Source organism: Falco naumanni, chromosome 12 (genome assembly GCF_017639655.2).
Source record: "Falco naumanni isolate bFalNau1 chromosome 12, bFalNau1.pat, whole genome shotgun sequence".
In the NCBI taxonomy this organism is placed as follows: domain Eukaryota; kingdom Metazoa; phylum Chordata; class Aves; order Falconiformes; family Falconidae; genus Falco; species Falco naumanni.
Window position 1 is genome coordinate 4,462,187 of NC_054065.1, and position 22,867 is coordinate 4,485,053.

The following is a 22,867-nucleotide window of genomic DNA, read 5'->3' on the forward strand; positions in this document are numbered from 1 at the left end:
ATAACACACAGACAACTGCAAGTGTATAAAATTCAGTATTACAGGCAGCTTCTGTTTTCCTTTGCCTGTACTGTTAACTGGTTTTGAAGGGAAATTTCCCAAGTTGAGTATCTTACTGCGCTGAAAACTCTTGGGAAGAGTCAGATAAAGCAGCTTACTGTTTCTGAGAGATGAGGTTAGGGAGAATATGTTGTTCTGCTGGTGTTGAAAGCGATGTGGTTTTTGGCAGGCAGCTCATTTTTCTAGGGATTTGTTACCAGGGATGTGCTATTGGGGAGTGAGGAACAGGAATTGAGCAGGAGACAGGCGACGGGGAGGGGAGGGCGTGCGTGGGGGGAGAGATGCGAGAGGGGCCACAGGGAACATCTCCTGCTGAGGCTGGGGTCCCACTCCGCGGTCCTGCCTGGCACCGGGGCTGACAGCAGAGCGGAGCATCCAAGCCTGCTGACATCTGTGTCTCTCTATTTCCACTTCTGAATTCTTTGTCTAAAAAACGAATGATGGAAGTCCAGCCTAGACCTTCCCCAAAACCTGTTAAAAGGACGCCAAGTGCCATTCAAAGCACACAGAAGTGAAACAAAGGTAAAATTAGGCTTCTCCTTGCCATTCTTAATTTACCCTTCCTGTGAAAATCGCACGATGATACTGTCAGTCATATGATCCTGTGCTGTTTCTGGGTTTGTTTTGTTTCCCCTGCCTTCAAAGTTTCTGATTCATTCAGCAAATCAAATGGCATGTGGCATGTAGTAAAGAGGCTGTAGCACCCGCTTCTCCTAATGATAGTAATAGCTGCAGATAGTAACTACGTAATTGGGCTCTGGCCTGAGGTTACCAGGAGCTCTGTTTTAAGTGTAGTCTGCGCCGTGCTACGATGTACCTGTACAGTACCGTGAAAGATTGGGCAGGAATTGACTCCAGCGGAGAGCCTGAAGCAGGTATTCCACACCCTCCCTGCCCCCCTTCTGGTTTTTGAGGGTGAATCCATAAGCTTTGGTTTTGTACTTCATCTCTGTGCCTGGAATGGGGAGCGCGTGGCGGTGGAACATCGCACTGCTGTGGCGGGAGGAGGATTGGTTTCTGGCTCGTAAAGCAGCACCAGCTGGACCATTCCGGGCATTTTAAATACATTTGGAGTCAGCGTGTTGATGTAAGAAGATCAGAGAATGTCATGGCACAGTGTAGTTTTGTTCTGTCGGGATTGGAGGGGTGGAAGAAGGTGCAGTAGCTCAGTAAACTGTGAATATGGTCACAGACAGTAGCAGAGAAAGTATCAGCAGTTGCTTCGTGCGTTAAGTGAAGACAGGGTCTTAAAATCAGTATCTTCTCACATATTTAGAAGTATCAACAGAGCATATAGGCACAGGGGGTGAACTTGAAATTCTAGAGAGAGTTTTTCTGTTCTGGCTTTTTTTTTTTGTTGTTCTTTGTTACTTCTGCATCACTACACTGTGACATCAGTGCCCTTTGAAATAAATGGTAAGGTGCCCACCGGGCTCCCGGGGGCTGTTCTTTCTTGCGGTGCTCTGTCGGCATGCTCCCTGCGGGAAAGCTGCAGGTAGTGAACGGGGCCGGACGCGTCAGGCGGTGCGTGTCTCCATCCTGCATGAGTTGCCTGTTGTGTGTGCAGACCTCAGTGATGCTGAACTTACTGTGAGCTACAGTGCTACGCAAACTGTGCAGGGGGCAGCTCTCCATCCCTAACTGTCATGAGCGCTATCCATGCACAGCCACAGCCTGGAGCTGACGTGTGAACGTTTTGGGGTAAAACCTGTTACCTTGAGTAAAGGCATGAAAGTTAGGCTCCTAGACCTGGTGCTCAGGCACCTTGAGAGGGTAACAGGAGAGGCACGATGGGCAAGTATGCCTGTGAATAAAACTACCCCCGGATACTTGGAGAGGGGAATTTTCTTGACTGGCTAGCCCAGCTTTTTGCAGAGAAGCATGACTGTAACAGGTAATCAGTCACTCAGAGAAGTGCTTTGAATCGTACAGCTTGAAAGGCAGCAGTGCCACGCACGGTCACATCATTCAGGGAAGTATTCTGAGGCTGCTCTAGAATAGTTAGTGAGTGGCGCGGCTGCACTAGTATCTTGTCTTTGGAGATGAGCGGCTGAGAGCTGTAGGATCATGGAACGTCAAGCCTTGCTCCCGAGTTTCCTGTATGGCGCGACTCGTTTCATCTGGATTTTGGGATGTCACACCCCTCCAGCTTTTGCCTTCCCTTCACATACCTTAACCCCCAGCACCCTCATCTTCAACAGTGACAGTTTCAGTAATTCTTTATCATCCAGTTTTCCTGTTTGTTTCCAGGGGCTCCCAACACTGCAGAACTGAGAATTTGTCGTGTGAACAAGAACTGTGGAAGTGTAAAAGGAGGAGACGAAATATTTCTACTGTGTGACAAAGTTCAGAAGGGTAATCTTGGCTAGGTTTTTTTTCTCTTCTTTTGTCCCACATGGCTGACACCATCACTTCCTAGCTGGGGAAGTGAAGCTCTTCACCACACTCCCGTCTAAGTGGTTTGGTGTTACAGCTGGGCAGAATAGCTTCCAGGTTCAAGGGCTCTCAGCACCTCTGAAAGACACTCAGTGCCTTTAAAGTCGAGCCATTTACTTGGCATCTGAATTCTGAGCCCGACTCCTTTCTTTATTCCCCTTTTCCCTTTTTTTCTGCTCTAAGTTTTCAGTTTTTCAGCTTAACAAGCATCTTCTGTTTCTAATGGACCAGATGACATAGAAGTCAGATTTGTCTTGGACAACTGGGAGGCCAAAGGTTCCTTCTCACAAGCTGACGTTCACCGTCAAGTTGCAATTGTGTTCAGAACGCCACCGTTTCTCAAAGACATCACCGAGCCTGTCACGGTGAAGATGCAGCTGCGAAGACCTTCAGACCAGGAAGTCAGTGAACCTATGGATTTCAGATATCTACCAGATGAAAAGGGTATGGTTCCCAATCGGTTGAGTTTCTGAAAAGCCACTATCAGTGCAGAACTTGTGTTGATAATGAACAGTAGCTTAATTAGTAAAAATTCTACAACACTACTTCTATCAAGTGGACTTTTTGCTTTTTAGAAGTTAACACTAGTCAGTTTGTTCCCTCTTTCAATGAGAGTATCAAGAATCACAGTTAATAATGCTGTCTTGGTTTGTTAGTGCTGTCATGTCTGAAATATTTTTCTTTAAATATATCTCACTACAATTAGGTGCCACTAGTATAAGTTTTAGAGAGTTCCTTTACTAATTACATCAAAGAGAAAGGTCAAACTTTTCCCTTCTGCTCCTTTCTCTGTAGATCCATATGGCAACAAAGCAAAAAGGCAAAGATCAACGTTGGCTTGGCAAAAGCTCATACAGGACTGTGGTAAGGAAGTTATCTGTCTTTTTCTTGTTTGAGTGAACTTCCATTTAGATGGAGTTATTTTATGTAAGAGCAAACATTCAGCGTAGACTCCTGCTTTCCTCCACCGCAGGATCGAACGCGACAGAGAGGCCCAAAGTAGCTCCGTTCCCTACTGTCACCGAAGGGAAGCTGATTAAGAAAGGTAGGTTTTCACTTGCAATCCAACGGTGCTTTGAAAGAAATCGTGTCCGATTGCTGTGGGGAAGGGCTGGAGCTTTCTCAGGGGGGCACTGCAGTGCCCAAGGCAGCGGTGGCACCCGTCTCTTCCTTTCCCTCCTCCAGATGCTTCTCAAAGCCTCAGCCCCACTGGAGCTTCCCCTTTGCACAGGAGAGGGCTACACCTTCTTATCTCGAGGCGTTGCTAGCTTTCAGCCTTGATTTAGATAACTACCAATGCTTCTCTGTGTTCAGCTACTCAGCCCTTCAAATGCACACTCGGCTGCTGGCCTTCCTTCTGCTTTGCCTGAGATGCTAATGCCCTCCTGAGTGTTTCTTCTGTAAGATATACCAGTATTTTTGACTATCTGAACTAAAACCATCAGTTCTTTACTTAAACGTAGCTGTCACCTTCAGTGTTTGCCATGGAGGGGTGAGGGGGATGCATAGCTGTCTTGCTGCTGTCCAGAAATCTGGGGTGCACCCTGGAGAGCAGCGAGACAAGTAGGAATGTGCAAATGCACATACAGTCTTACTAAGATAGCATTGGGTTTGCTTCGCCTTTTACTTTTTTGCAATTTAAAACAAACTACAAAAAAGGCATTAAAATGCAGTCACGTCTTTCCTTTCCCTAGAGCCAAACATGTTTTCATCCACACTGGTGATGCCAGGGTTAGGCACCCTGGCCCACGCGAATCAGATCTACCCTGTTTGCAACCAGATGCCCCCCCCGCCGGCGCAGGTGGGGCCGGGGAAGCAAGACACGCTGTCCTCGTGCTGGCAGCAGCTGTACAGCACCCCCCCCGCAGCCGGCGGCCTGCTCGGTGCGCACCCGCAGAACAGCTTTGGGGTGGAGGTGCCTCAGTCTGCCGTCCCGGGCGGCAGCACGCTCCCAGCTTTCCACGACAGCTCTCTGAACTGGCCCGACGAGAAGGATGCGGGCTTCTACCGGAATTTCAGCAGCACAAACGGGATGGGAGCAGCGGCGGTGTCGACGGCAGACATGCAGAGCGTTGCCAGTAACAGCATCGTGCAGCAGGTGCATCCCACCACCATCTCCACAGCCAGCATTGTGAACATGGAGACCGACGACATGACCTGCACTAGTATAAACTTTGAAAAGTATAACCCAGTGTTAAACACGAGCGGTCACAGGCAGCAGCTCCAGCAGGTGCCTGCCCCTTGCCCGTCCGTAGCCGCGCCGAGCAGCGCGCCTTTTAACGCGCAGTCTAACTTAGCTGACCCGGCAGTTTACAGTTTTATAGACCAAGAGGTTTTAAGCGAACCAAGACTATCCGCCAACCCGATGCCGAACCATCAGAATAGCATTGCAGATAACCAGTACTATGACACCGACGGTGTCCACGCTGATGAGCTCTATCAGTCTTTCCCATTCGATAGCATACTATAAAACTATAACCATTGAGCCAGCAGTGCCGGGCTGGAAGCGGGCGCGTAGAGCTTTTCAGAGGGCTAGCTGTGTGATGAAGAGGAGTAACGCGCCCTTCTGGAGTCCCTGCTTTCTCTTTCAGAATATTGCTATGCAAGTTTCATGATGTAACTTAAGGTTATCTATTGCAGCCCAAAGACTGGTGCCCATAAAGGAGAGAGGTGGGAGTAGGGTTTGGGGTTCTGTACCTTGTACTTTTACACTGTTGGAAAAGGGAACTGTTAACACTTAAAGCTTGCTTACCTTTGGGGACTGTAAAAGCTGGCATCTTCAGAAGGGTTAAAATTTCAAATGCTTCACAGGGTTAAAACTGTTTGGAAAATAACTATTTTTGCTATGGAAATTAACTTTAAATTTTGATAGGACAGAAATTAGGGGGAAAAAAACCCCTGCACATGGGCACTCTAGTTCAGACTCGCTAATATTGTTAAAGTTTTACTCAACTTACTTGAAAAGTTTAGGTTTCTTACCCTCTTTCGTATAAAATAGTCTTCTCCTAAAACAAGATCATGCATTGATTTTTCATGTTTTCACCACACTCCATTTGCTTTGAAGGCAAATTTACTCTAAAATTTTTTTAATGACTATGTCATTGTTAGATATATTTTAAAAGACCGGAAGGTTTGAGTTTTTAAATAGTCCAGCTCTGTGGTAAATGAATTACTGCACAGAAGAATGAGCAGAAAGTAAGGACTTCTCTGCACTTCATCCAAAGTGCACTATTTTAAATGACAAACCCCTGTTGCTTTAGGAATGGAGCACACTGTTATTTCTCTGGAAGTTGGGTGTGTGTGTGTGTGTGTGTGTAGCTGTGATGTGTATGTTATTTTGAACTGCAGAAATACGTTGAGCCATAGTACCTAGCTACTCTTTCCTCAGGTATCCTGGCAGTTTCCTGCTATGCAAGTGACTGCTCAAAAGGTGGCTCAGATCCTGCCTCCCCACCACCCCTTCACACGAAAGCTTTGGGGCAAAGCCAAAGGCAGTCTTAGTGTAGCCTCATCTAGATGCACTCTGTTATAACTTAAGGCCATTTCAGTCAGTACTAATTAAACACACTCCTCTATACTCTGTATCAGAAGCCAGAACTTCCTCCCTTCCCCTTGATTCCCAGTCTTTATTCTTAGCCTGACTTGCGAGATGTTCAGTGACAGCTTGCGTGGATGTAACTGGCTAGGTAAGACACTCTACTCTGCCTTATAGGGCTTTGCTATTTTATTATTTTAAGAAGCAACACAGCAAGAAATATATGAGTATTTCTTAAGTTATACAGCTGTTTTGTATGGCAAATAAGGCTTAAGAATCTAATTGTTTTACTGTTTGGCAACATAAAACTGTGCTGTGGAAAGAAGAAACAAAAAAAGCACACTGATGTATTAAAAAAAAAACCAAAAAAAAAACCCACACCCCCAAATCAAAAAAAGCCACTTGAGATGCCTTGTTGTGCACCAGGCAGAAAGGACCTCCACAACCCCCTCCGTGGTTTACAGGAAAGCGATGACTCCTTACCTGCACTCACTCGTTGCGTTCAAAGCAGTAAGGTGCTGCTGCTGGAACGCATTGCACCAAGGATGCAGGATTGACGGAATATGCTCCTTAGACAACATGTAGAACATACAAAGTTTGGAAAACTGCTTCCCCTAACTCCAGGTACACAACGCAGTGAATTGACTTGCTGTGTTATAAAGCAAGTTTTTCTCACTTCTGCATAGCTCCTCTGCAGTCTTAAGTAACAAAGACCAAAGAAATACAAAGAAAGCTTGAAATGTGTTGTTTATTCAGTTCTTTTTTTGAAGTTCTCAAATTTAAGTATATTAAATGTAAACATTTTACTCACTTCGTAGAAAGCTCCTTATAGTACAGTTGGTTTTTACTGTATAATTAAATATTTACAAAGTTCTGTTTTCCTTTGTAAACAAGTTGGTTTGGTAATTAAAAAACTGGTTATACTAAGTACTCCGCTTCCACAACCTTCTCAGATTCATGACATCTCTCAGCGCAGGAAAGCGAGAGAAAGGGGAGATGGTAGGTTCTGGGTTGTGTATCCTGGGGGCTTTTTAGAGTATTTTCTGCTCACAGTAACTGATGGCCACTACAAAACCCAAAGCGATGTGTGCAGTAAAGGTTCATCTACACTCGGCCATCGTTTGTGGCAGAGCAACTGACTTTTCAGGGGGGCAGGACGGACCGATGCTTTCATGCTTGGCTAGAGCTGTGCTACTGCCACAACTTTTCCAGGAGCAGCTAAGCCGATGCAAATAAAATGTAGGGGGGCATTACAGCCCAGCAGTTGTTTGGAGGAATACAATGGCTTTGAGTCCTTCCAGAGCAAAGGAGGATGCTGCTAAGGAACACTGGACCTCATTTTTTAGCATTTTTCACATAACGTGCTAGAAAATACCTACTTCTTTCACACATGCCCAACAAACCAGATTAAATCTTACTCTCACAAAACATCCTGTTTGAGTACTCACAAGCAGGTATTGTACTTATAAATAAGATGAAGGCCAAAGTACAACATTAATATTATTGCTGCAATATTCGTTCCAGATTACAAATATTCAAAGTGTTTATACCTTGTATTAGAAGCTGCAGACAAAGTTCAAAATAACAGATTACACCTCTCAATTTCAGATTTTCACATGATCACTGAACAATATCTAAAGACCATAGAGATGTTTGCATCATTAGTCCTGTCCCCCTGCATTTTGATACTTAACATTTATCACCAAAAAAAAACAAAAAAAGAAAATGGGAATTTTTGGTGGACCTCTCTACGTTGCATAGAGAACAGATTACACTTGGAACATTTAGCATAATCGTTGGAGTCTTGTTGATCTGCACTTTGATTCTTAACATGATCTCCACTGTCACCATGATAACGTACAGCACAGCAAGAGCTGCAGATGGGTGCACCTTCAGCGTCCTTGCACTATGGCAGGAGCCCTTTTTATTTCTAGCTTGATTTCCTTCTTGGAACATCTCTTCTCATGGCTGGTGTGCCCATGGTGCAGTCCTGTTTACACTTCCCCCCCCCGCCCCCCCCCCCGTAGTTTATGGAATTTATAGATCATATTTTAACTCACTTTGAGTTTCAAGAAATCACATAGAAGTGAGACTGAAATTCTCTTTTGTTTGTTTTCCATCATTCATGACACTTCCTTTCTGGGTACAGATGATTATCTGAGACAACTACTCTGGAATATGTTGCTCATAACAGCTTTTAGATTAAAAACAAAAAAAAATACTGCTGTTTGAATCATGTTCCTATTATTTTTGTGATAGAAAAACAGGATCTTCTGAACTACTACCCTACTTACGTTACAGTGGACTAGGAAAACAAATAACAAAGTTTTGACAGCCCATGACAGGCAGAGTGTATAATATTCAGACTAATTTTTCAAGATTTTTTGGGTTTTAGTTTTCAGGAGCTCCTTGAAAATGTATTTATTAATACCTTTTTGAACCTTCAGCTAAAGTTACCATGCAGCTGTAGTATTACGAGGTCCTGGCACCACTGAACTGAAGGTAAGATACCTCAGTGACTCTCCCTGTCCCCGAACAGTGGTTTGTCTTGGCAAATATTACTCTCTTTCTTTCTGAAATGTTAATTATTTAAAAGCCCTTAAGTTGCAATCTTAAGTTTTTGCCAATAGTTAACTCTCTTCTGTACTTCAGGTAAGCAGAAGCATTTCCCAAATCGATTAACTTCATACAGGCATAAGTGGCTTTTCCTAAAGACATAGGTGCTGCTTTGTATGAAAACATTTAAAATAAGCAAAGAAAAAAAAACTCAGCTCTTCCCTATTCCAGGGAAGTTCCTAAGCAATGTTCAACTCTTCTGGGCATCCATCCAAGGCAAGGTACTAGAAAAAATGTATTACACTATTAAATCAAAGCTTTCTATCTCTTGTCTTGGTCTCTCAATACTAACATTCCTTGGTATATTTATATTTGCCTGCACTTTGAGGTTCTTGGTATTCCTGGTTTTCTTTTTTATTTCCATCGCGCACCACTGCCAGGAGTTCCCAATCTTTTTATATATGGTGACTCAACTGGGGAAATCCTGCGCCTGAAGAGGATTGTAACCCTGCCAGAGAGCTGCTGAGGCCTCAAGTACCTCAGCTGTTGTTTCTAGGAAGCACTGCTCATGTTTTTAAATGAGAAAAACCTCAGTTTTAAGTGCAGTTTTCCCCTGCAAACTGTTTCTTCCCTTTGATTCACTTTTGGAAAAAAATTTGCCCATCTCTAAAACTGACGCTGACCAAAAAGCAGTCCTGCGCAGGGAGCGGAGCGCTGCCTCGTGCCAGGCACTCTCCTGCTGGCTTCAGAGTGAGGTCCCTGACTTGCGAATTCCTGCATGCGCAGCGCTCTGAATCAAGTTGGGACTGGGTTTCGGGTAACTCGGTGCTACCTGCACCCAGGCAAGGAAAGCTGTAGCATCCAATAAAAAAGAGTTTGAAAAAAAACCAAACCTGGCTTGAGGGAGGGTTATTTTTAACTAAAACATTTGCAAGTACTGCAGAATGTATATTTGATGTACTTGTGCAGTACACCATTTGCATGTTACATCATTTGTCTTTTCCTTAATTGCTTTTTAAAAAGACTTATTATCAATACATTAGCTTACCAAAATCTTTCTGTGCACAGAAGAAATTAAAATAAGGCCAGAAGACTGAATGAACACTACCTGTTCCAGAGCGTTTAAGGTTGATACAAAGTTAACAATATCCTTTGGCAGATCAACATGATCCAAATGTTGGACAGAAATACTTTGCAACCAAGCTGTACCACTGCACAGTGTTCAGGAACCAGCTGCTGACAGCGGAGCCGCTTCTTCCTTGTCCCAACTTGAAAAGTTAATCGTCCAGGGTTGGAGGCCAGTCAACGTCAACAGACTAGAAGAGCGGGGAGGAGCGGGGGGGAAGGCAAAATTAGCAGACTTGGTATTTTACATACATAAGGAGATTTGGTAGCAGAACTCTACTCTTGTCAGCTATAGGGTAATAGTGGGAAGAAACCGAGTAAATAAAGGACGCTAAGATAAAGAGACATGTGACAAGACAAGCAGGAGCCAGTGGCATGGAACAGCCACCTTCTGGTGGCTCCATCTGTGTCTGGAGAGAGCTCTCTGGGAGCTGGGCTTGCTTCACAAAGCAGAATCGCAACCTCCTTGTACTACTACTTTCCAGCATCATTTGATATTGGGCTGCATTTACAAGTGTCCAGAACTGTTAAGTAGAAATATGAACCATCTTCATCTACCCATCCTGCAGGTGGGCCGTTAAGATGTGAAAACAAACAAGCACGGAAATATTCAGGTATTGAGCAGTGCACGCAGGGCTCGAGTAGAAAACCATCGCCTGTCCCCAAATCTGCTTCCTGAGGGACAAAACACGCCTGACACTTTAGTAGAAGCAGGCATGATAATTACTACAACTTGAATTGTATCTTTCTTCCCTGGCCTCCCTGAGGCTGCATCTCCAGTTCCCTTTGGGCATGAACTTGTTGCTCACCCTCTTCCAAAGGCAGCACACCCTACACTGCCACAGCCATCACCATTTGCAATCACAACACAGGGATCGCCACACAACACGTTAAATGCCTTGGCTTTAAGACTGCCTACATTAATCATACCTACTCCTTAGCTAATCTACAACTTCATCAAAGGATTAGGCTCTTAGGCTGATCTAAAATGCGTTATTAGCAAGATGACTAATTATTTTCAAGTCCCTAGACGTCTTTCATAGCTATGTCCGATAACTGTAGTGACACCTATCCGTACAAGAGCGATGCTTATCAGCCCGAGCCCCAAGCCAGGCTTCTTGCTTTCAGAACTGAGGTGCCCTCTGCGAGCTCTCTTTCTGTATTGTCCTACTAAAGAGATAAAAAAAAAAATGCAAGGCTGTTCTGCAAAATTTAACCTGTGGGCAGCTTTCCAGAAATACATGAGAACAAGCATGCTGATCACTGGCTACTTGAAATGAAAACGCATGTTTTAAATGGACCTTGCCAAACCACTAGGTTGGATATTAAATCTGTATCTCTACCTACAGTCTTTTTAACCACAACACATTTTGGTTTTACATCTAGACTCCATCAAGTGAACAGATACAATTTCTTGCTGTGTTTGAACCAGCATTGAAAGAGGACGTAACATCTCTCCTATTTTTCATCTGACCCTGTTTTGAAAAGAAATTACGTGGTACATGTAACATTGCTAAGGTCTGTTCCAGCAAGCGCTAATCACGTCATGAATTCATGGTACGACCTCCCATCCCTCCCCGACCAGAATTCAGCAGAGGAAGCCTGCCACATGTGGCAGTGTGGTACAAACCACTGTTTTTGCATTAACACTAATTTTTCTATTAACTGTGATAAGGAATGTTGATTCAGTTAGAGCAATTCCACTGAAAGCATCTCACAAATGCACCTACCTTACTAATTTCCAGGAAAGATAAATAGCAAACAACTTACTTCCACATCCAACTCCAGAATGTCAGCGGTTCTGTTCAGTAGGGAGCCAATGTTGGGCTTTGTTCTTCCAAAGTCTCCATGCACAAATTCTTTAATGTAGCTAGAAATACTGGCTAAGGAAAGGTGTGTTTTACCGCGAAGAAATCAAAGGGGAAAAAAAGAAAGAACAAAAAAAGGGTATGGGGAAAAACACCCAAAGCAAAAATAGCGTCTTTTTCTACTAAGCCAATTTGCAGCAAATGTCCTGTTAAGCCCATACCCATCTTTAAAAGGCTTCCTAATTCTTGGCTTCTGACTCTAATGCCCAAAACTGCACTATTGACCTGTATCTTCTGTTTTATTCCAAAGTGCATGGAGACTTTATGGCAAAACTGTTAACTTGTAAGTAGCAGCAATCTCCAGTCTGCATTGCAGTGCATTAAGTATTGCAGAAAAGCTTATTTTCTAAGGTGAAAAGTTTTCAGTTAAATTAGAAAAAGCTTAAGCATATCTTTAAATACTTTTTTATAGTTATCACATACTTTAAAACTATCAGAGCGGTCATCACAAAAACACGCACACGGACATTCATTTTTTGAATGAAAGCCTGAATGTGAAATTCTGACATAAAATCGAACATTATGCAGCCGCTTAGGACTGCTGAAGAGCAGGCAGTTAGAAACACTGCAGCAATAAAAGCAGGAAACTTCACATTACCCGAATCACTCTAATCAGCAAGCTGTTTCCTAAATGCATTGTGCAACAGCATCTAAGGTTACGTTCCTGCTTGAGTCTTCAGATGCAGGCGAAAATGATGCTCGTCTATGTACTCAGATTTCATGGTGTGGATGATCCGACACCTTACAGCTAGAGGCCTCCTGTGAAGAACCCGGAGAGGTGTCTTCTGGTCAAGTTTTAATTCCTGTTACAAGAGGTTACAAAATAAACGAGGAAGATAGTGTGCAACATACTGCGCAGACTGTAAGAGTCATATGTATTGTTAACCAATCACATCTTTTTTTATACTGTTTTATGGTAGTTGAGTAATCTCCTTCAGGCAAGGCTAATTTTTTCCATGTTTATCAAAGGAGAAAAGGACAGCCATCTCAAAGGCTAAGCGAGAAGGCCTCATATGAACACAAACTAATGGAATCACAGATACAGAAGAATAACCTTGAAATCTCCATAGTCCTTTGCTGGAATGGCTCCAGCATGTAGAAGCTCACTGACAGCCTCAGGGCGATAATAAGAAAAAAAAAAAAAATCCCCCACACAAAACGCTTTGTCTAAACTACAGCCAACCCCCCTAGAAATAAAAGTGAGGAAAAAAAAAAAACCCTGAAATGAGATTAGATCTAGTAACAGTCTTTTAAAAAGTTCATTTCCCCACCCCCTTTCCCAAATGAGATGCAACAGTTTGAAAGGCGACTTTTCAGGAAGTGAGTGGGCATGCTGAAGAGCCCAGCTTCACAACAGTTGTCTCCCTGAACCGTCACGGCTTGAGCCCTTGCTCTGAGAATGCTTTCATGGCCAAGGCCCATAGGAAATGGTGCAACGCAACAAAAACTGAACACGCTTCTCCATCAGCAGTACCTCCCTGACCAGTATTTGGAGAAAGTTCTTGTTAACACAGCATTCTTGTAACACTGAGCACTTTGTAAGGCCTCTTTGCATTATTTTCCATAGATATTTCAAGTTCCTAATGGCTGCAGCTGTGGAAGAATGGCTTTAGAGCTTGCAGAACAAAAGACCTTCTCCGCTCCTTTCACTTCGGCAAAGCTATCCAAGGTGGTGCAGCGGCCAGACTTCCTCCTCTCCCACTTGCTACTTTTTATTATTTGGTTTACTGGGAAGGTCAACGTTATACAATGATTTGTTGTCTTGGCTAACAGCCAGCTAGCTGTATTGCTAGGATGACAATGGTGAAGTAAGGAAGGGGTGAGAAAAGGGAAGGGAGGTATGAAAGTCCCCATAGCCAGAGAAACCCTGATGAAACCCCCCCAAACACAGAGAAAGAGGTATGTCCACGGGTGGTGCATGTGTATTAACCCTCCCCCAGGGTACCGGGACGGGCACTATATAAACTAGCAATAAGACCTACAGATACCTTGATATCATCCAGCAATGCAATATCTTCTTTCTGTATGGCTTTGTCTGTCCATATTAAGGCACTATAGGTCTTTGTCTTTTCCTCTTCACCTTCCTTCATACGACCAATTGCCTCTCTAAACAAAAGAAATTAATTACATAACATAAGCATAATTATATAACGCTGTAAGCAAGAATGCTTGCAAAACTCCCAAAGCATCCGCTTTCAAATCCCTTGCCAGTGACGACAAATACTGACCTGGTGACAAGCTGTAAATCTCGAACCTGTATTTTGTCTGAAGAATTATTAATTGTCTGTGATATTTAAAAAAGAATCAGTTAGCAAAACTGCTCAGTTAGAGAAGAAACACATGCTTTATGAGTTCCGTGAGGTGCAAATGATTTACCTGCTGAAGTCTCTTCATTTCCTCAGCAGTAAAATGTATTCTACGAGGATTCACAAGCTCAATTGCAAAGGGCCTTCCTAGCAACATGCACAGCCATAAAACATAAAAACATGTTGTTCTAAATTAACGTTTGAATTTATGCAGTAAGGTTGGAAGGTGTGAAGATTGTCTGCTGTTATGCAAACAGGGATAGGACTTGTGGGTTTAGGGATGTAGCATCAGATGCAAGGAAAGAAACAAGGGACTTTTTTGGCTACTAAACCCCAGTATCAGCAATAAGTGCAAATTATGACTTCCCAGAAGACATCTTGTACAAGTCTGTGCTAATTAAAAAATAAAATAAGAAAAAAAGTTAATTAGCTTATTTTCTGTCACCTACAGCAATGCCCAGGTGCAGGATGATGTTAAATCCCGCTCCCTCAGCTAAACATCTGTTGCAATAGCTGCACTTTCTGTGCTCAGGGCCAGGGATGATCCCCAGTATAAGCAATGCCAAGAACCACACTACAAATCAGACAGCGACTGAAACGCATCATTGTTAACGTTTACTTTTTCTTTCTGCTCTTCATTTGGCTATAGAAGCTTCAGTATATTGGAAAGCAACTGACTTTTATAAAGGACCCAAGTTCAAAAAGAAAATAAGGCTTCCCCACTCCCCAGCGACAGTGAGGCAAAGTAGAAGGACCCAACAGAAAACAAGATAGGAATCAGTCTGATATAAATGGCTTAAAAACAGGAAGTGAGTAAAATAAAATAAAATAACAAGCTATGCATTTCCACGCATCTGTGCAGCCAAGGACACTGACAAAAGGGCTCCTCTTTCAGCTGGTTTTATGAAACTGTTCAGTCTTTGCAAATAAATACATAAATATCACTACAATGTTTCCGAGATACAGTTTCAAAGCATGCCTAGTCCACACTTACGCACTTAGCATTAAGCAAGATCTATCAGGGTAGCTTCAGTTAACCATTTGGTTTGTTTCTGTGTTTCACAAGGGATATTCCAAGTCTTACCACTGCCTAATGTTCTCACATCCACATCTTCTCTTCCAGAGGAAGAAAAATTAAAGCCTATAACAGAATTGAACAAGGCAGGTAAGATTTTATTTCACATTTTTAATACTCTCTACAGCTTTTAAAAGGTGAACGATTTTCTTCTAAACTTGTTTGCAAATCTACTTCAAAGAGCTATCTTTATAAAATGAAGCCTGTACTTCAGGAACACATCTGGGAGTGACTGTTTGTTGTGTTAGATACACAAGCTCCTTGAAAGGCACTCCTAGTTCCTTAGCCTGAACGAGGCTGCTACAAACCTGAAAATGTCCAGAAAAAAAGCAATACCATCCTAAAGGAATTCCACTTACTAACTAATTTTTTCCGTTTCTTATCCAGATAATTCAAGTTTATGACTAAAATCAAACCAAGTCATCTTCCTCCAAAATACAACTTTTTATCCTAAATACACTCAATGGTTTTTTTTAAGATACCAGAAAAATTTCTGCTAGTCACACACATCTGGACAAAAGAGGAAGAAAATTCAAGTCCAAACTGAAAAGTAACCTCTGTGTCTACGTTTTTTTTCCAATTTTTGGAGCTACAAAAATGTACTATTGGGTATTTAGTTTCCTTCATTATTCCCCTTCCACCTTCACGCTTTGCCTGAAGGATGATAGGGGACCAAACCCTGCATTAGAGGGTAACTTTGCAGCTCTATTCCAAAGGGTCTCTGAAAAACCGATGGTTTCAAACTTTTTTGCTCCACAGGGAACATACATAAAGATTTCCTCGGGTTTTATTATGTCCCATTTCTCTGGTGATATTATGGCAACTACAAAACCATGAGAAAATTATTCCATGGTCATGAAGGTCTATTTCGGTAATGCTAGAAGAATTTTCTTAGTTGGTAATGCTCCAGACCCTTAATCATCTCCACAGCCCTTTGCTGAATTTGCTTTGGTATCTCCATGTCTTTCTCGTACTGGGGAGCCCAGAACTGGATCCAATACTCTAGATGTGTTTCCCCAGTGCTAAGTAAAAGGCAAGGATCGCCTGCCGTGATCTATACTGGCAATAGTCTTTCTATTCATTTATATCTCTTGTCAACATTACTGCACATGCACTTCTGGTAGCTACCTGTGGTAATTCTGCAAGCTGAATTCCGGTGTCACATAGCACCTGGCCTGAAGACACAGTCTGAGGATTTTCCTAGTGTTCAGACTAACACATCATTCACTGGGAGGAGGGCAGAGAGGAGAGGAAAGCAGCTGTTTTTTCCAAACTAATATTTAATGCAATTTTTCCTTGGGCCTTCTATGTCTCTAATTCCATGTCTAGTTGATGACAAATGATAGGCAGTGATTATTTCATCTGGATAATCCCTGGATAAGCATTTAGCTTGTGGAACTTTATGCACTGAAGAAAATAAATTAATCAAGGTAAGAAACATGAAGGGGTTGAAGGCTAGGCAGATATTACGGAACGCTGATGTCAAGAACCTTCTCATTACAAGTAATTTTATGAATTACCAACCAATAACAAGTATGGCTAGGCAAAAATACTACCATCTAAAACCATAATATCTGCATCAGCTGATCAGCTGAGAAGATATTTTAGTAGGATAAAAGACACTGCATAAAACAAAGCACTCATCTAATTACTCGCAGATCACAGCTAAAAAAAATGTTGACTTGGAAGGATAAGAGAGGGATAAAGAAACTTTTTTTTTTTCCATTACACTCTTGCATTAAGTGAGTAGGTACTAAGAAAAAACATTCTAGTAATCATGAAAAATACATGCGGCAGAAGATCTCCTAGATACTTACTATCTGCTTTGAATTCTGCCATTAGATGCTCCGAAATCAGTTCTTCCACTGAAGATTCCAGCTTCCGCTCCCCATCAATAATCCAGGGAGTCTGAGGTAAATTCCTTGAATATTTGTTGTATCTTCCTGTATAAAACAACGATGTTACCTGTAAACATTCTAAAGCAACGGAGAAAAGCTCCAGTATGCACAATGCATTTAACTGTCACCAGAGCCTTCTGAAAATAAATTTACAGGCTTAAACTTGTTTTACAGCAAGAGCATTACAGCACCAGGACGAAACGCGTGCTGCTGCACCTAGGAGAGCCGCAGCACCCACGATGGCCACCTCAAAGGTAGACTTGGAGAGCCTGTTGATGCAGCCATACCTTCAGGTGTAACCGCAGAAACAAAACTGTATATAGCCTGACACGACTGGGACTAAATCCCCGAGGTTCAAGTGCCTAGTCTGAGTCAACTTAATTCGGAATGGAAAAAACGATTTTTTTGTAATAGCAGCATGGTCACGAACCAGCCTCCCGCGTCCAACCTATGCCTGTTCACCACTGCCTGTGTGTCCCAAGCAAAGAAGTCCCCACATCCTCCTGTATCAAGTAGTTCAGGTTTCAATCCAAGTTCTGCCATTGGCTGAATGTTTATCAAAAGCAACCCAAACTAAAATGCTCTGGCTCATTACGAGGAAAACCATGTGAGCAAAATGTCTCAATAATAAACTGGTACAAATTTCAAGAGCCTTGAAAAGATGCCAGATAAAGAGATTGCCACCCTCTGACTGATTGCAGTCATCGTCTAGAGTTATGTCACACTGCATGCCACCTCCCGTGACACCAGGGCTGCTATAACAAGTCTGACATGGATGACCACGATAAGCTTTCTTATTGACAGGTTTTATAAGAAGTGGAAATATGCACAAAACAAGGAACTCTTTCATAAAGAACGAGTAATCCCCCTGCACAACAAGTTTCAATCTGAAACCTTGCATATAGAAAATAAAACAAATTTCAAAGTAGCTACGCATATTATACCGTGCCTCTGTCATCTCATTTTTTTTTGGTTTTCAGTATCACATTTTCCTATTTCTAACAATGTTTCGTTCTTGCATTTTGATCTGCAGAAAAATCCACACAAACAAATGGGGACTCTGACTAATAGTGTTTCACTAGGGCAAATAATGAAAGTACTATGACTAATCATTCAGAAGTCAGCTTCACACTGCTAAATTCTCTTTCCATAAAATGGAAAAAGAAAAATAACATTCTTCTTTCTCATCTCCCTATTCTAATAATTTTAGCTTTTAATCTGAACAACAGTGGGTTAAAAAAAAAACCCAGAAGGTGTTTCTTGGTTTGACATCTTCTCCCAAACCCTTAAAAAACAAAGCTGGGGGGAAGTGATCACTAAACATCAAAAACAAGGTCAGGAGGGCAATACCAGCTCTGAAACTGTGCTTAAAAATTAAGATCCCATCTAATTTAATAGTAGCAAAATAATTGCACTGTACTCAATAAATTCTATTCTGAAATTCTTCAAAAATTAAAGACAACATTCTGCCTGGTTTTTTGTGTTTTTTTTTTTTGTTGGAGCAAGCTATAAACTGCAAATTACATAATCAGTAGTAAATTACATGCAGAAAGCTAAACACTGCTCCCCCCACCCTACCCCCTCACCCCCTCCCTCTCCATAGAGATGAATTCTGATAAAACCGTCCAACAAAGCGACCTAAAATAAAACAGTGTATTTGGAAAAGGCTAAAAGACACTGGATGTCTTGGATTCATGACAATGTACATCTTTCGAATCAGTAATTAAAAATAAGAAGCAGGTATGTATCAACTAGCCTGCCACGAGAACATTCACTTTTGCCTTTTGTCTTTTCATTTTATGTTTTCCTTTATTCAGGATTCGTACCATCCTTTTAAACTTAGTATGCTGAATTTAAATTGCAGAGTTTTTTAAAAATATAATCTCCTTGCAAATATTTAAACAAGACTGGGGGAAGGGTAGGTACTCTTCCCGGCAGGTGATAAAAAAGTTGAATCATCTCAACTCAAGGACACCAAGGGCTGTTATGCTAGCTGTCTCACCCAGTTTTTTCAGATGTTATCTTGGAGGGGGACGACGACGGGACTGGAAAGAGCTAAACTCCAAAATTTAACCTTTATTAATCCCATTAAGAGAGGTAGTTTTGGATGAAATAATATGCAGATAAATCCAGATGGTGAAAACCTCTGAATCCAGATCAAAATTCAAGCAAGTGAACAGCACTGCCAGCAGGGAAGTGCCTTTCCCAAACCACATGCTTATTACGAAGGGACATGTTACAACTGCAAGTTTTGCAGGGATAAGCGTTTTCCAAAGAAGAGAGCAAGCTTTGACGACATGGCAAAACTCTTCGTTTCATAAACTGCTTCTGGATAAGCCCCTGTAATAAGCAGGGGCACAAAGGAAGTTTCTTTAAATCTTCACATCACCCTGGGCTGTCTCTAGAATAGACAACTGTTCCATCTGTCAAAGCAAAAAAAACAACCCACCAACGGCAAGGAAAAGCAGAATCTTCTTAAATATCCAGAAGGTATGTGTGCGCACACACTGGGAGCAGCCGAAGTGCCGCATGCCCCTCCTGCAGCTCCCAGCACGGGAACCCTACCCGGGCCCTGATACAGCTGTCTGCAGATTCCGCTCCTCTCCAACCATATTCCACCACACACTATCTCCAAGTTTAAATTCACAATCTAAAAGCAGGCAAATAGTTTCGATTTTAGCTTGTTGATCTGTAATTTCTAGCTTTTGACAAAATCATGTCTTCAGCAAAGGCCAAGTATATTTTCTTCCCATTTTCAAAAAAGTCCATTCTTGGACAGAGCCAGATTTGTTTCTTCACTGCTCCTTACACTTAACTACAGGGATCAACAAACAGCAAGAATCTTCTGGGTCTCGTGGCAGTATTATGAAGTTATGTTTAAGACAACACAGCAGCAAATAAATGGATCACTTTACCGGCCACAAAAACTGCACCATTATTGCACTGAATTTCCACAGCAACACAGAGGTTCTTTGGTGAACCTGGGGGACATGGAAAATGCCTGTATAAAAAAAAAAAAAAAATAAAATTACTAGTAATACCAGAACATGATGGAGCATCACCTGGGGGACACGGAAAATGCCTGTATATAAAAAAAATTAAAATTACTAGTAATACCAGAACATGATGGAGCATCACCATAGCGATAATGGCATGAAAGATGACAACTTCAGTTGCACAAAACACAGCTACAGTATAAAATCAGCATTCACATTAAAAGCTGGAACACCAAGAAATGGATAAATGTTAACCAAATCAAGAACACTGCATTGCAAATACGTTTGTCAGTCTGTCATTGAACATTACTGAAGTAGAACACTCCAAAATGGGCTAATAAGATACCATAGGTACCGTGCTATTGCTATAGCAAAACCAAAACTCAATGCCGCATGAAAACTGTCTTCAGGATCTATTACCACATCTTTGCTGGGAATCAAAGAAAAGAGCTGCAAAGACTTAGGGCAATTAAGCACAGTGAACCACAGAGAAAGTGTCTGTTGAAGTCTTCCCCCTGCTTGTGATTGTTACCACATTACAGCATTTGTTGTTTTCTTAAAACTCAACTCCTAACACTTTGGAAATACAGGAAAAAGTCTTTCTTGTAAGGAAAAGCTTGCCTTACAAACTGTAAGGATCAAAATACAGAAGGAAGTTCCAAGATTTCCAAATCTCTTCTGTGGTTTTGGGGATGTACATCAAGATTTTTGAATGTAAATTATTGTCAATACTACACCAAACTGTTTTTACTTCTAACTGTTCTAAATCCCACGCCAGCCCAGAGAGTTGCAGTGATGCACTGCCGAAAGCACAGAGCAGAACTGCAGCTCTCTGACCCATGATTTCTCCTCTGTGCTGCTCCTGAGATAATCAACCAAAGAAGCACTTTTACTAATGGGAAAAAGACCATCATTTGTGTCATGTCCAGTTTTCCATCCTCTGTGAATCAAGCATTTAAAGATTGCTCCTTAATTAAAAGATCTAGAATGACATTCTATTACCAGAAGAACAGAAACCACATTTTAACCAATAAACTAGCAGAATTTAAACAATTAAAAGTTCTTTTATAGACATCTTACCACTACTTACCCATCTAATATTTTCCTCCCCATCCTAATTCTATACAAAAGCACAATACTAAGAACTAGTTTCAGTACATACTTACTTGAGAAAATCATCTTCTTTTATCTTCTCTAGGGCTTTTATAACTGCCATTCTAGTGAAAACAGACTGCACAGTGAAATGAAAAAATGAGTCAAGAACTAAGAGAAGCTAAGAAAGGATATGCCTAAGGAAGGAAAAAAACCCACCCTAAACCATACACACCATATGCTTCTCACAATAGTTTTTTTCACTTGTGTTTTGTGTTTTCTAAAAGCAACTCTGTATCAGCAAGAATTCAGTGATCTTAACCTTAACAGGGCAACCAAGAGCAACAGGTAATTTTGCCAAAATCTATTCAAGTAATTTTAGGCACAACATGAAAGCATTCCAACTAATACAGTTGACAGATTGGAACACAGCAGTTAATTTAGCTGTAGAACTAAGATTTTCCCCTTTGTTTCTAGAATACATGTACAAACAGTAGTGTACATTCCCTCACTCCGTTCGCACAAAAAAACCCCAAGCACCACTGATTTTGAGCAGGTCTAAAGTTACTGTCACGCTTCCAAATAAACCTACTCCAACTCCCTAGAATATTCGATTGCTAAGCCTGCCCTTTGGTTAGCTGAAAGAAATGCTAAGCGTATCTTTGGGATATCGTCTTATTTCAGATTATATACAAAAGTGTGCAAAAGTAAGAACCAAAAAAGTAGTGCTTGGGAGCTCAGGTACAAATAGCAAAATAGAACAAAACCAGAATCCTAAGCCCATGAACAGAAACCTAAGCTAGCCTCCCCATTTTCAAGAGTTAAGTATGCCCAAGCCCCAGCTTCCATCTCAGCGACAGCAGGCAGGCAGCTCTTCTGAAAGTAAGACTGTTGAGTAGGTATCTGTTTATAAAGTTCAAAGGTTCATTCATACTCAGAAGTAAGGGCTCTGAACGGTAGGGCTTGGCAGCTCCAAAACTGTGGAAGGCAAGCAACTTCAGACTCCCAAGCTGCATCAATTCACAAGGGTGAACCAACAGTAGAAGTAGTAATAATAATACAGTAGTGGCAGGAGCCATGACTACCATCCTCTATGCAGACAGGTGCTGCTGTCGATAAATCAAGTGAGGTTAAGGCAGAAAACATGGAATTTAGGTTCCTGGAACAGGAGAAGCAACTGTAACATGTGAGGTGGAATCCTACCTTAGGAAGGCTAAGGAGAGTAGGTCTCTAAATGAACATGCTCATCTAAGCATGGTCAGTTATGAGATCAAACCGTATTACCCAGGGTTTTATCCAGTCAGGTCTTGAAATCTTCCATGGATCGAGCTTGCACACCCTCTCTTCATCGCCTGCTCCACTGTCCAACGGTCTCATGGTAAAAAGTTTTTTCTTATATCTACACCGAACCTCTCATTTCAACTTATTTCCGCTGTCTCTCGTCCTTTCACCGTGCCCTGTGATTAACAGCCTGGCTCTCTGTTCTGAAAAACCTTGGTACCAGGGGGAAAAGCACTTCAGCCCTCCTGAAAGCCACCTCTTCTCCAAGCTGAAGAAGTCCAGGTTCCCCAGCCCCTCCTCCTAGGGCCTGTGCTCCAGCACCCTGACTGTCTCAATGGCCATCTGCTGAATTTCCAATTTAATGATGTCTTTTTTGCAAAGTGGATTGAGGCTTTGGAAAAAAACCTGAAAAATACTGGATTGTTGTTTGGGACAATTCAAGTCTTTGCTCTAACACACAGTTCCTGGCTGCCTTCAGGAAAGCTGCTCTTTCTCCTTCTTAGCATAAATTAGAGATAATAGTGCTTCCCTTCCTCTTAGAACAGATGAACTGGAAATCCCTTAAACTAGCAGCAGGTTTAAATAACTATCTACAGCAGATGACAGAAATTTTCACTCAGAACCCAGTTTTTATAATAC

The 22,867-nt window shown here is 42.0% G+C and overlaps 2 protein-coding genes across 3 annotated transcripts in view; one reads left to right on the forward strand and one right to left on the reverse strand.

Annotated features, from left to right (window-relative positions):
• The window catches only part of REL (REL proto-oncogene, NF-kB subunit), a 32,353-nt gene extending 25,392 nt beyond the window's left edge, over positions 1-6,961 (forward strand). Inside the window, exons 6-10 of the mRNA XM_040611435.1 lie at positions 2,311-2,415; positions 2,728-2,940; positions 3,292-3,360; positions 3,470-3,541; positions 4,191-6,961. Coding sequence (XP_040467369.1) covers positions 2,311-2,415; positions 2,728-2,940; positions 3,292-3,360; positions 3,470-3,541; positions 4,191-4,966 — 1,235 coding nt within the window. The 3' untranslated portion in view covers positions 4,967-6,961. The remainder of the gene's footprint in view (positions 1-2,310; positions 2,416-2,727; positions 2,941-3,291; positions 3,361-3,469; positions 3,542-4,190) is intronic.
• The window catches only part of PUS10 (pseudouridine synthase 10), a 36,696-nt gene continuing 20,589 nt past the window's right edge, over positions 6,761-22,867 (reverse strand). Inside the window, exons 9-18 of one of the 2 annotated variants that reach the window (XM_040611437.1) lie at positions 21,022-21,086; positions 19,775-19,860; positions 16,779-16,904; positions 14,971-15,027; positions 13,957-14,033; positions 13,809-13,864; positions 13,569-13,686; positions 12,241-12,383; positions 11,483-11,582; positions 6,761-9,903 (exon numbers count right to left, since the gene is read on the reverse strand). In XM_040611437.1, coding sequence (XP_040467371.1) covers positions 9,865-9,903; positions 11,483-11,582; positions 12,241-12,383; positions 13,569-13,686; positions 13,809-13,864; positions 13,957-14,033; positions 14,971-15,027; positions 16,779-16,904; positions 19,775-19,860; positions 21,022-21,086 — 867 coding nt within the window. In that variant the 3' untranslated portion in view covers positions 6,761-9,864. Of the gene's footprint in view, positions 9,904-11,482; positions 11,583-12,240; positions 12,384-13,568; positions 13,687-13,808; positions 13,865-13,956; positions 14,034-14,970; positions 15,028-16,778; positions 16,905-19,774; positions 19,942-21,021; positions 21,087-22,867 lie in introns of both variants that reach the window. The other variant, XM_040611436.1, reaches the window with a different exon arrangement.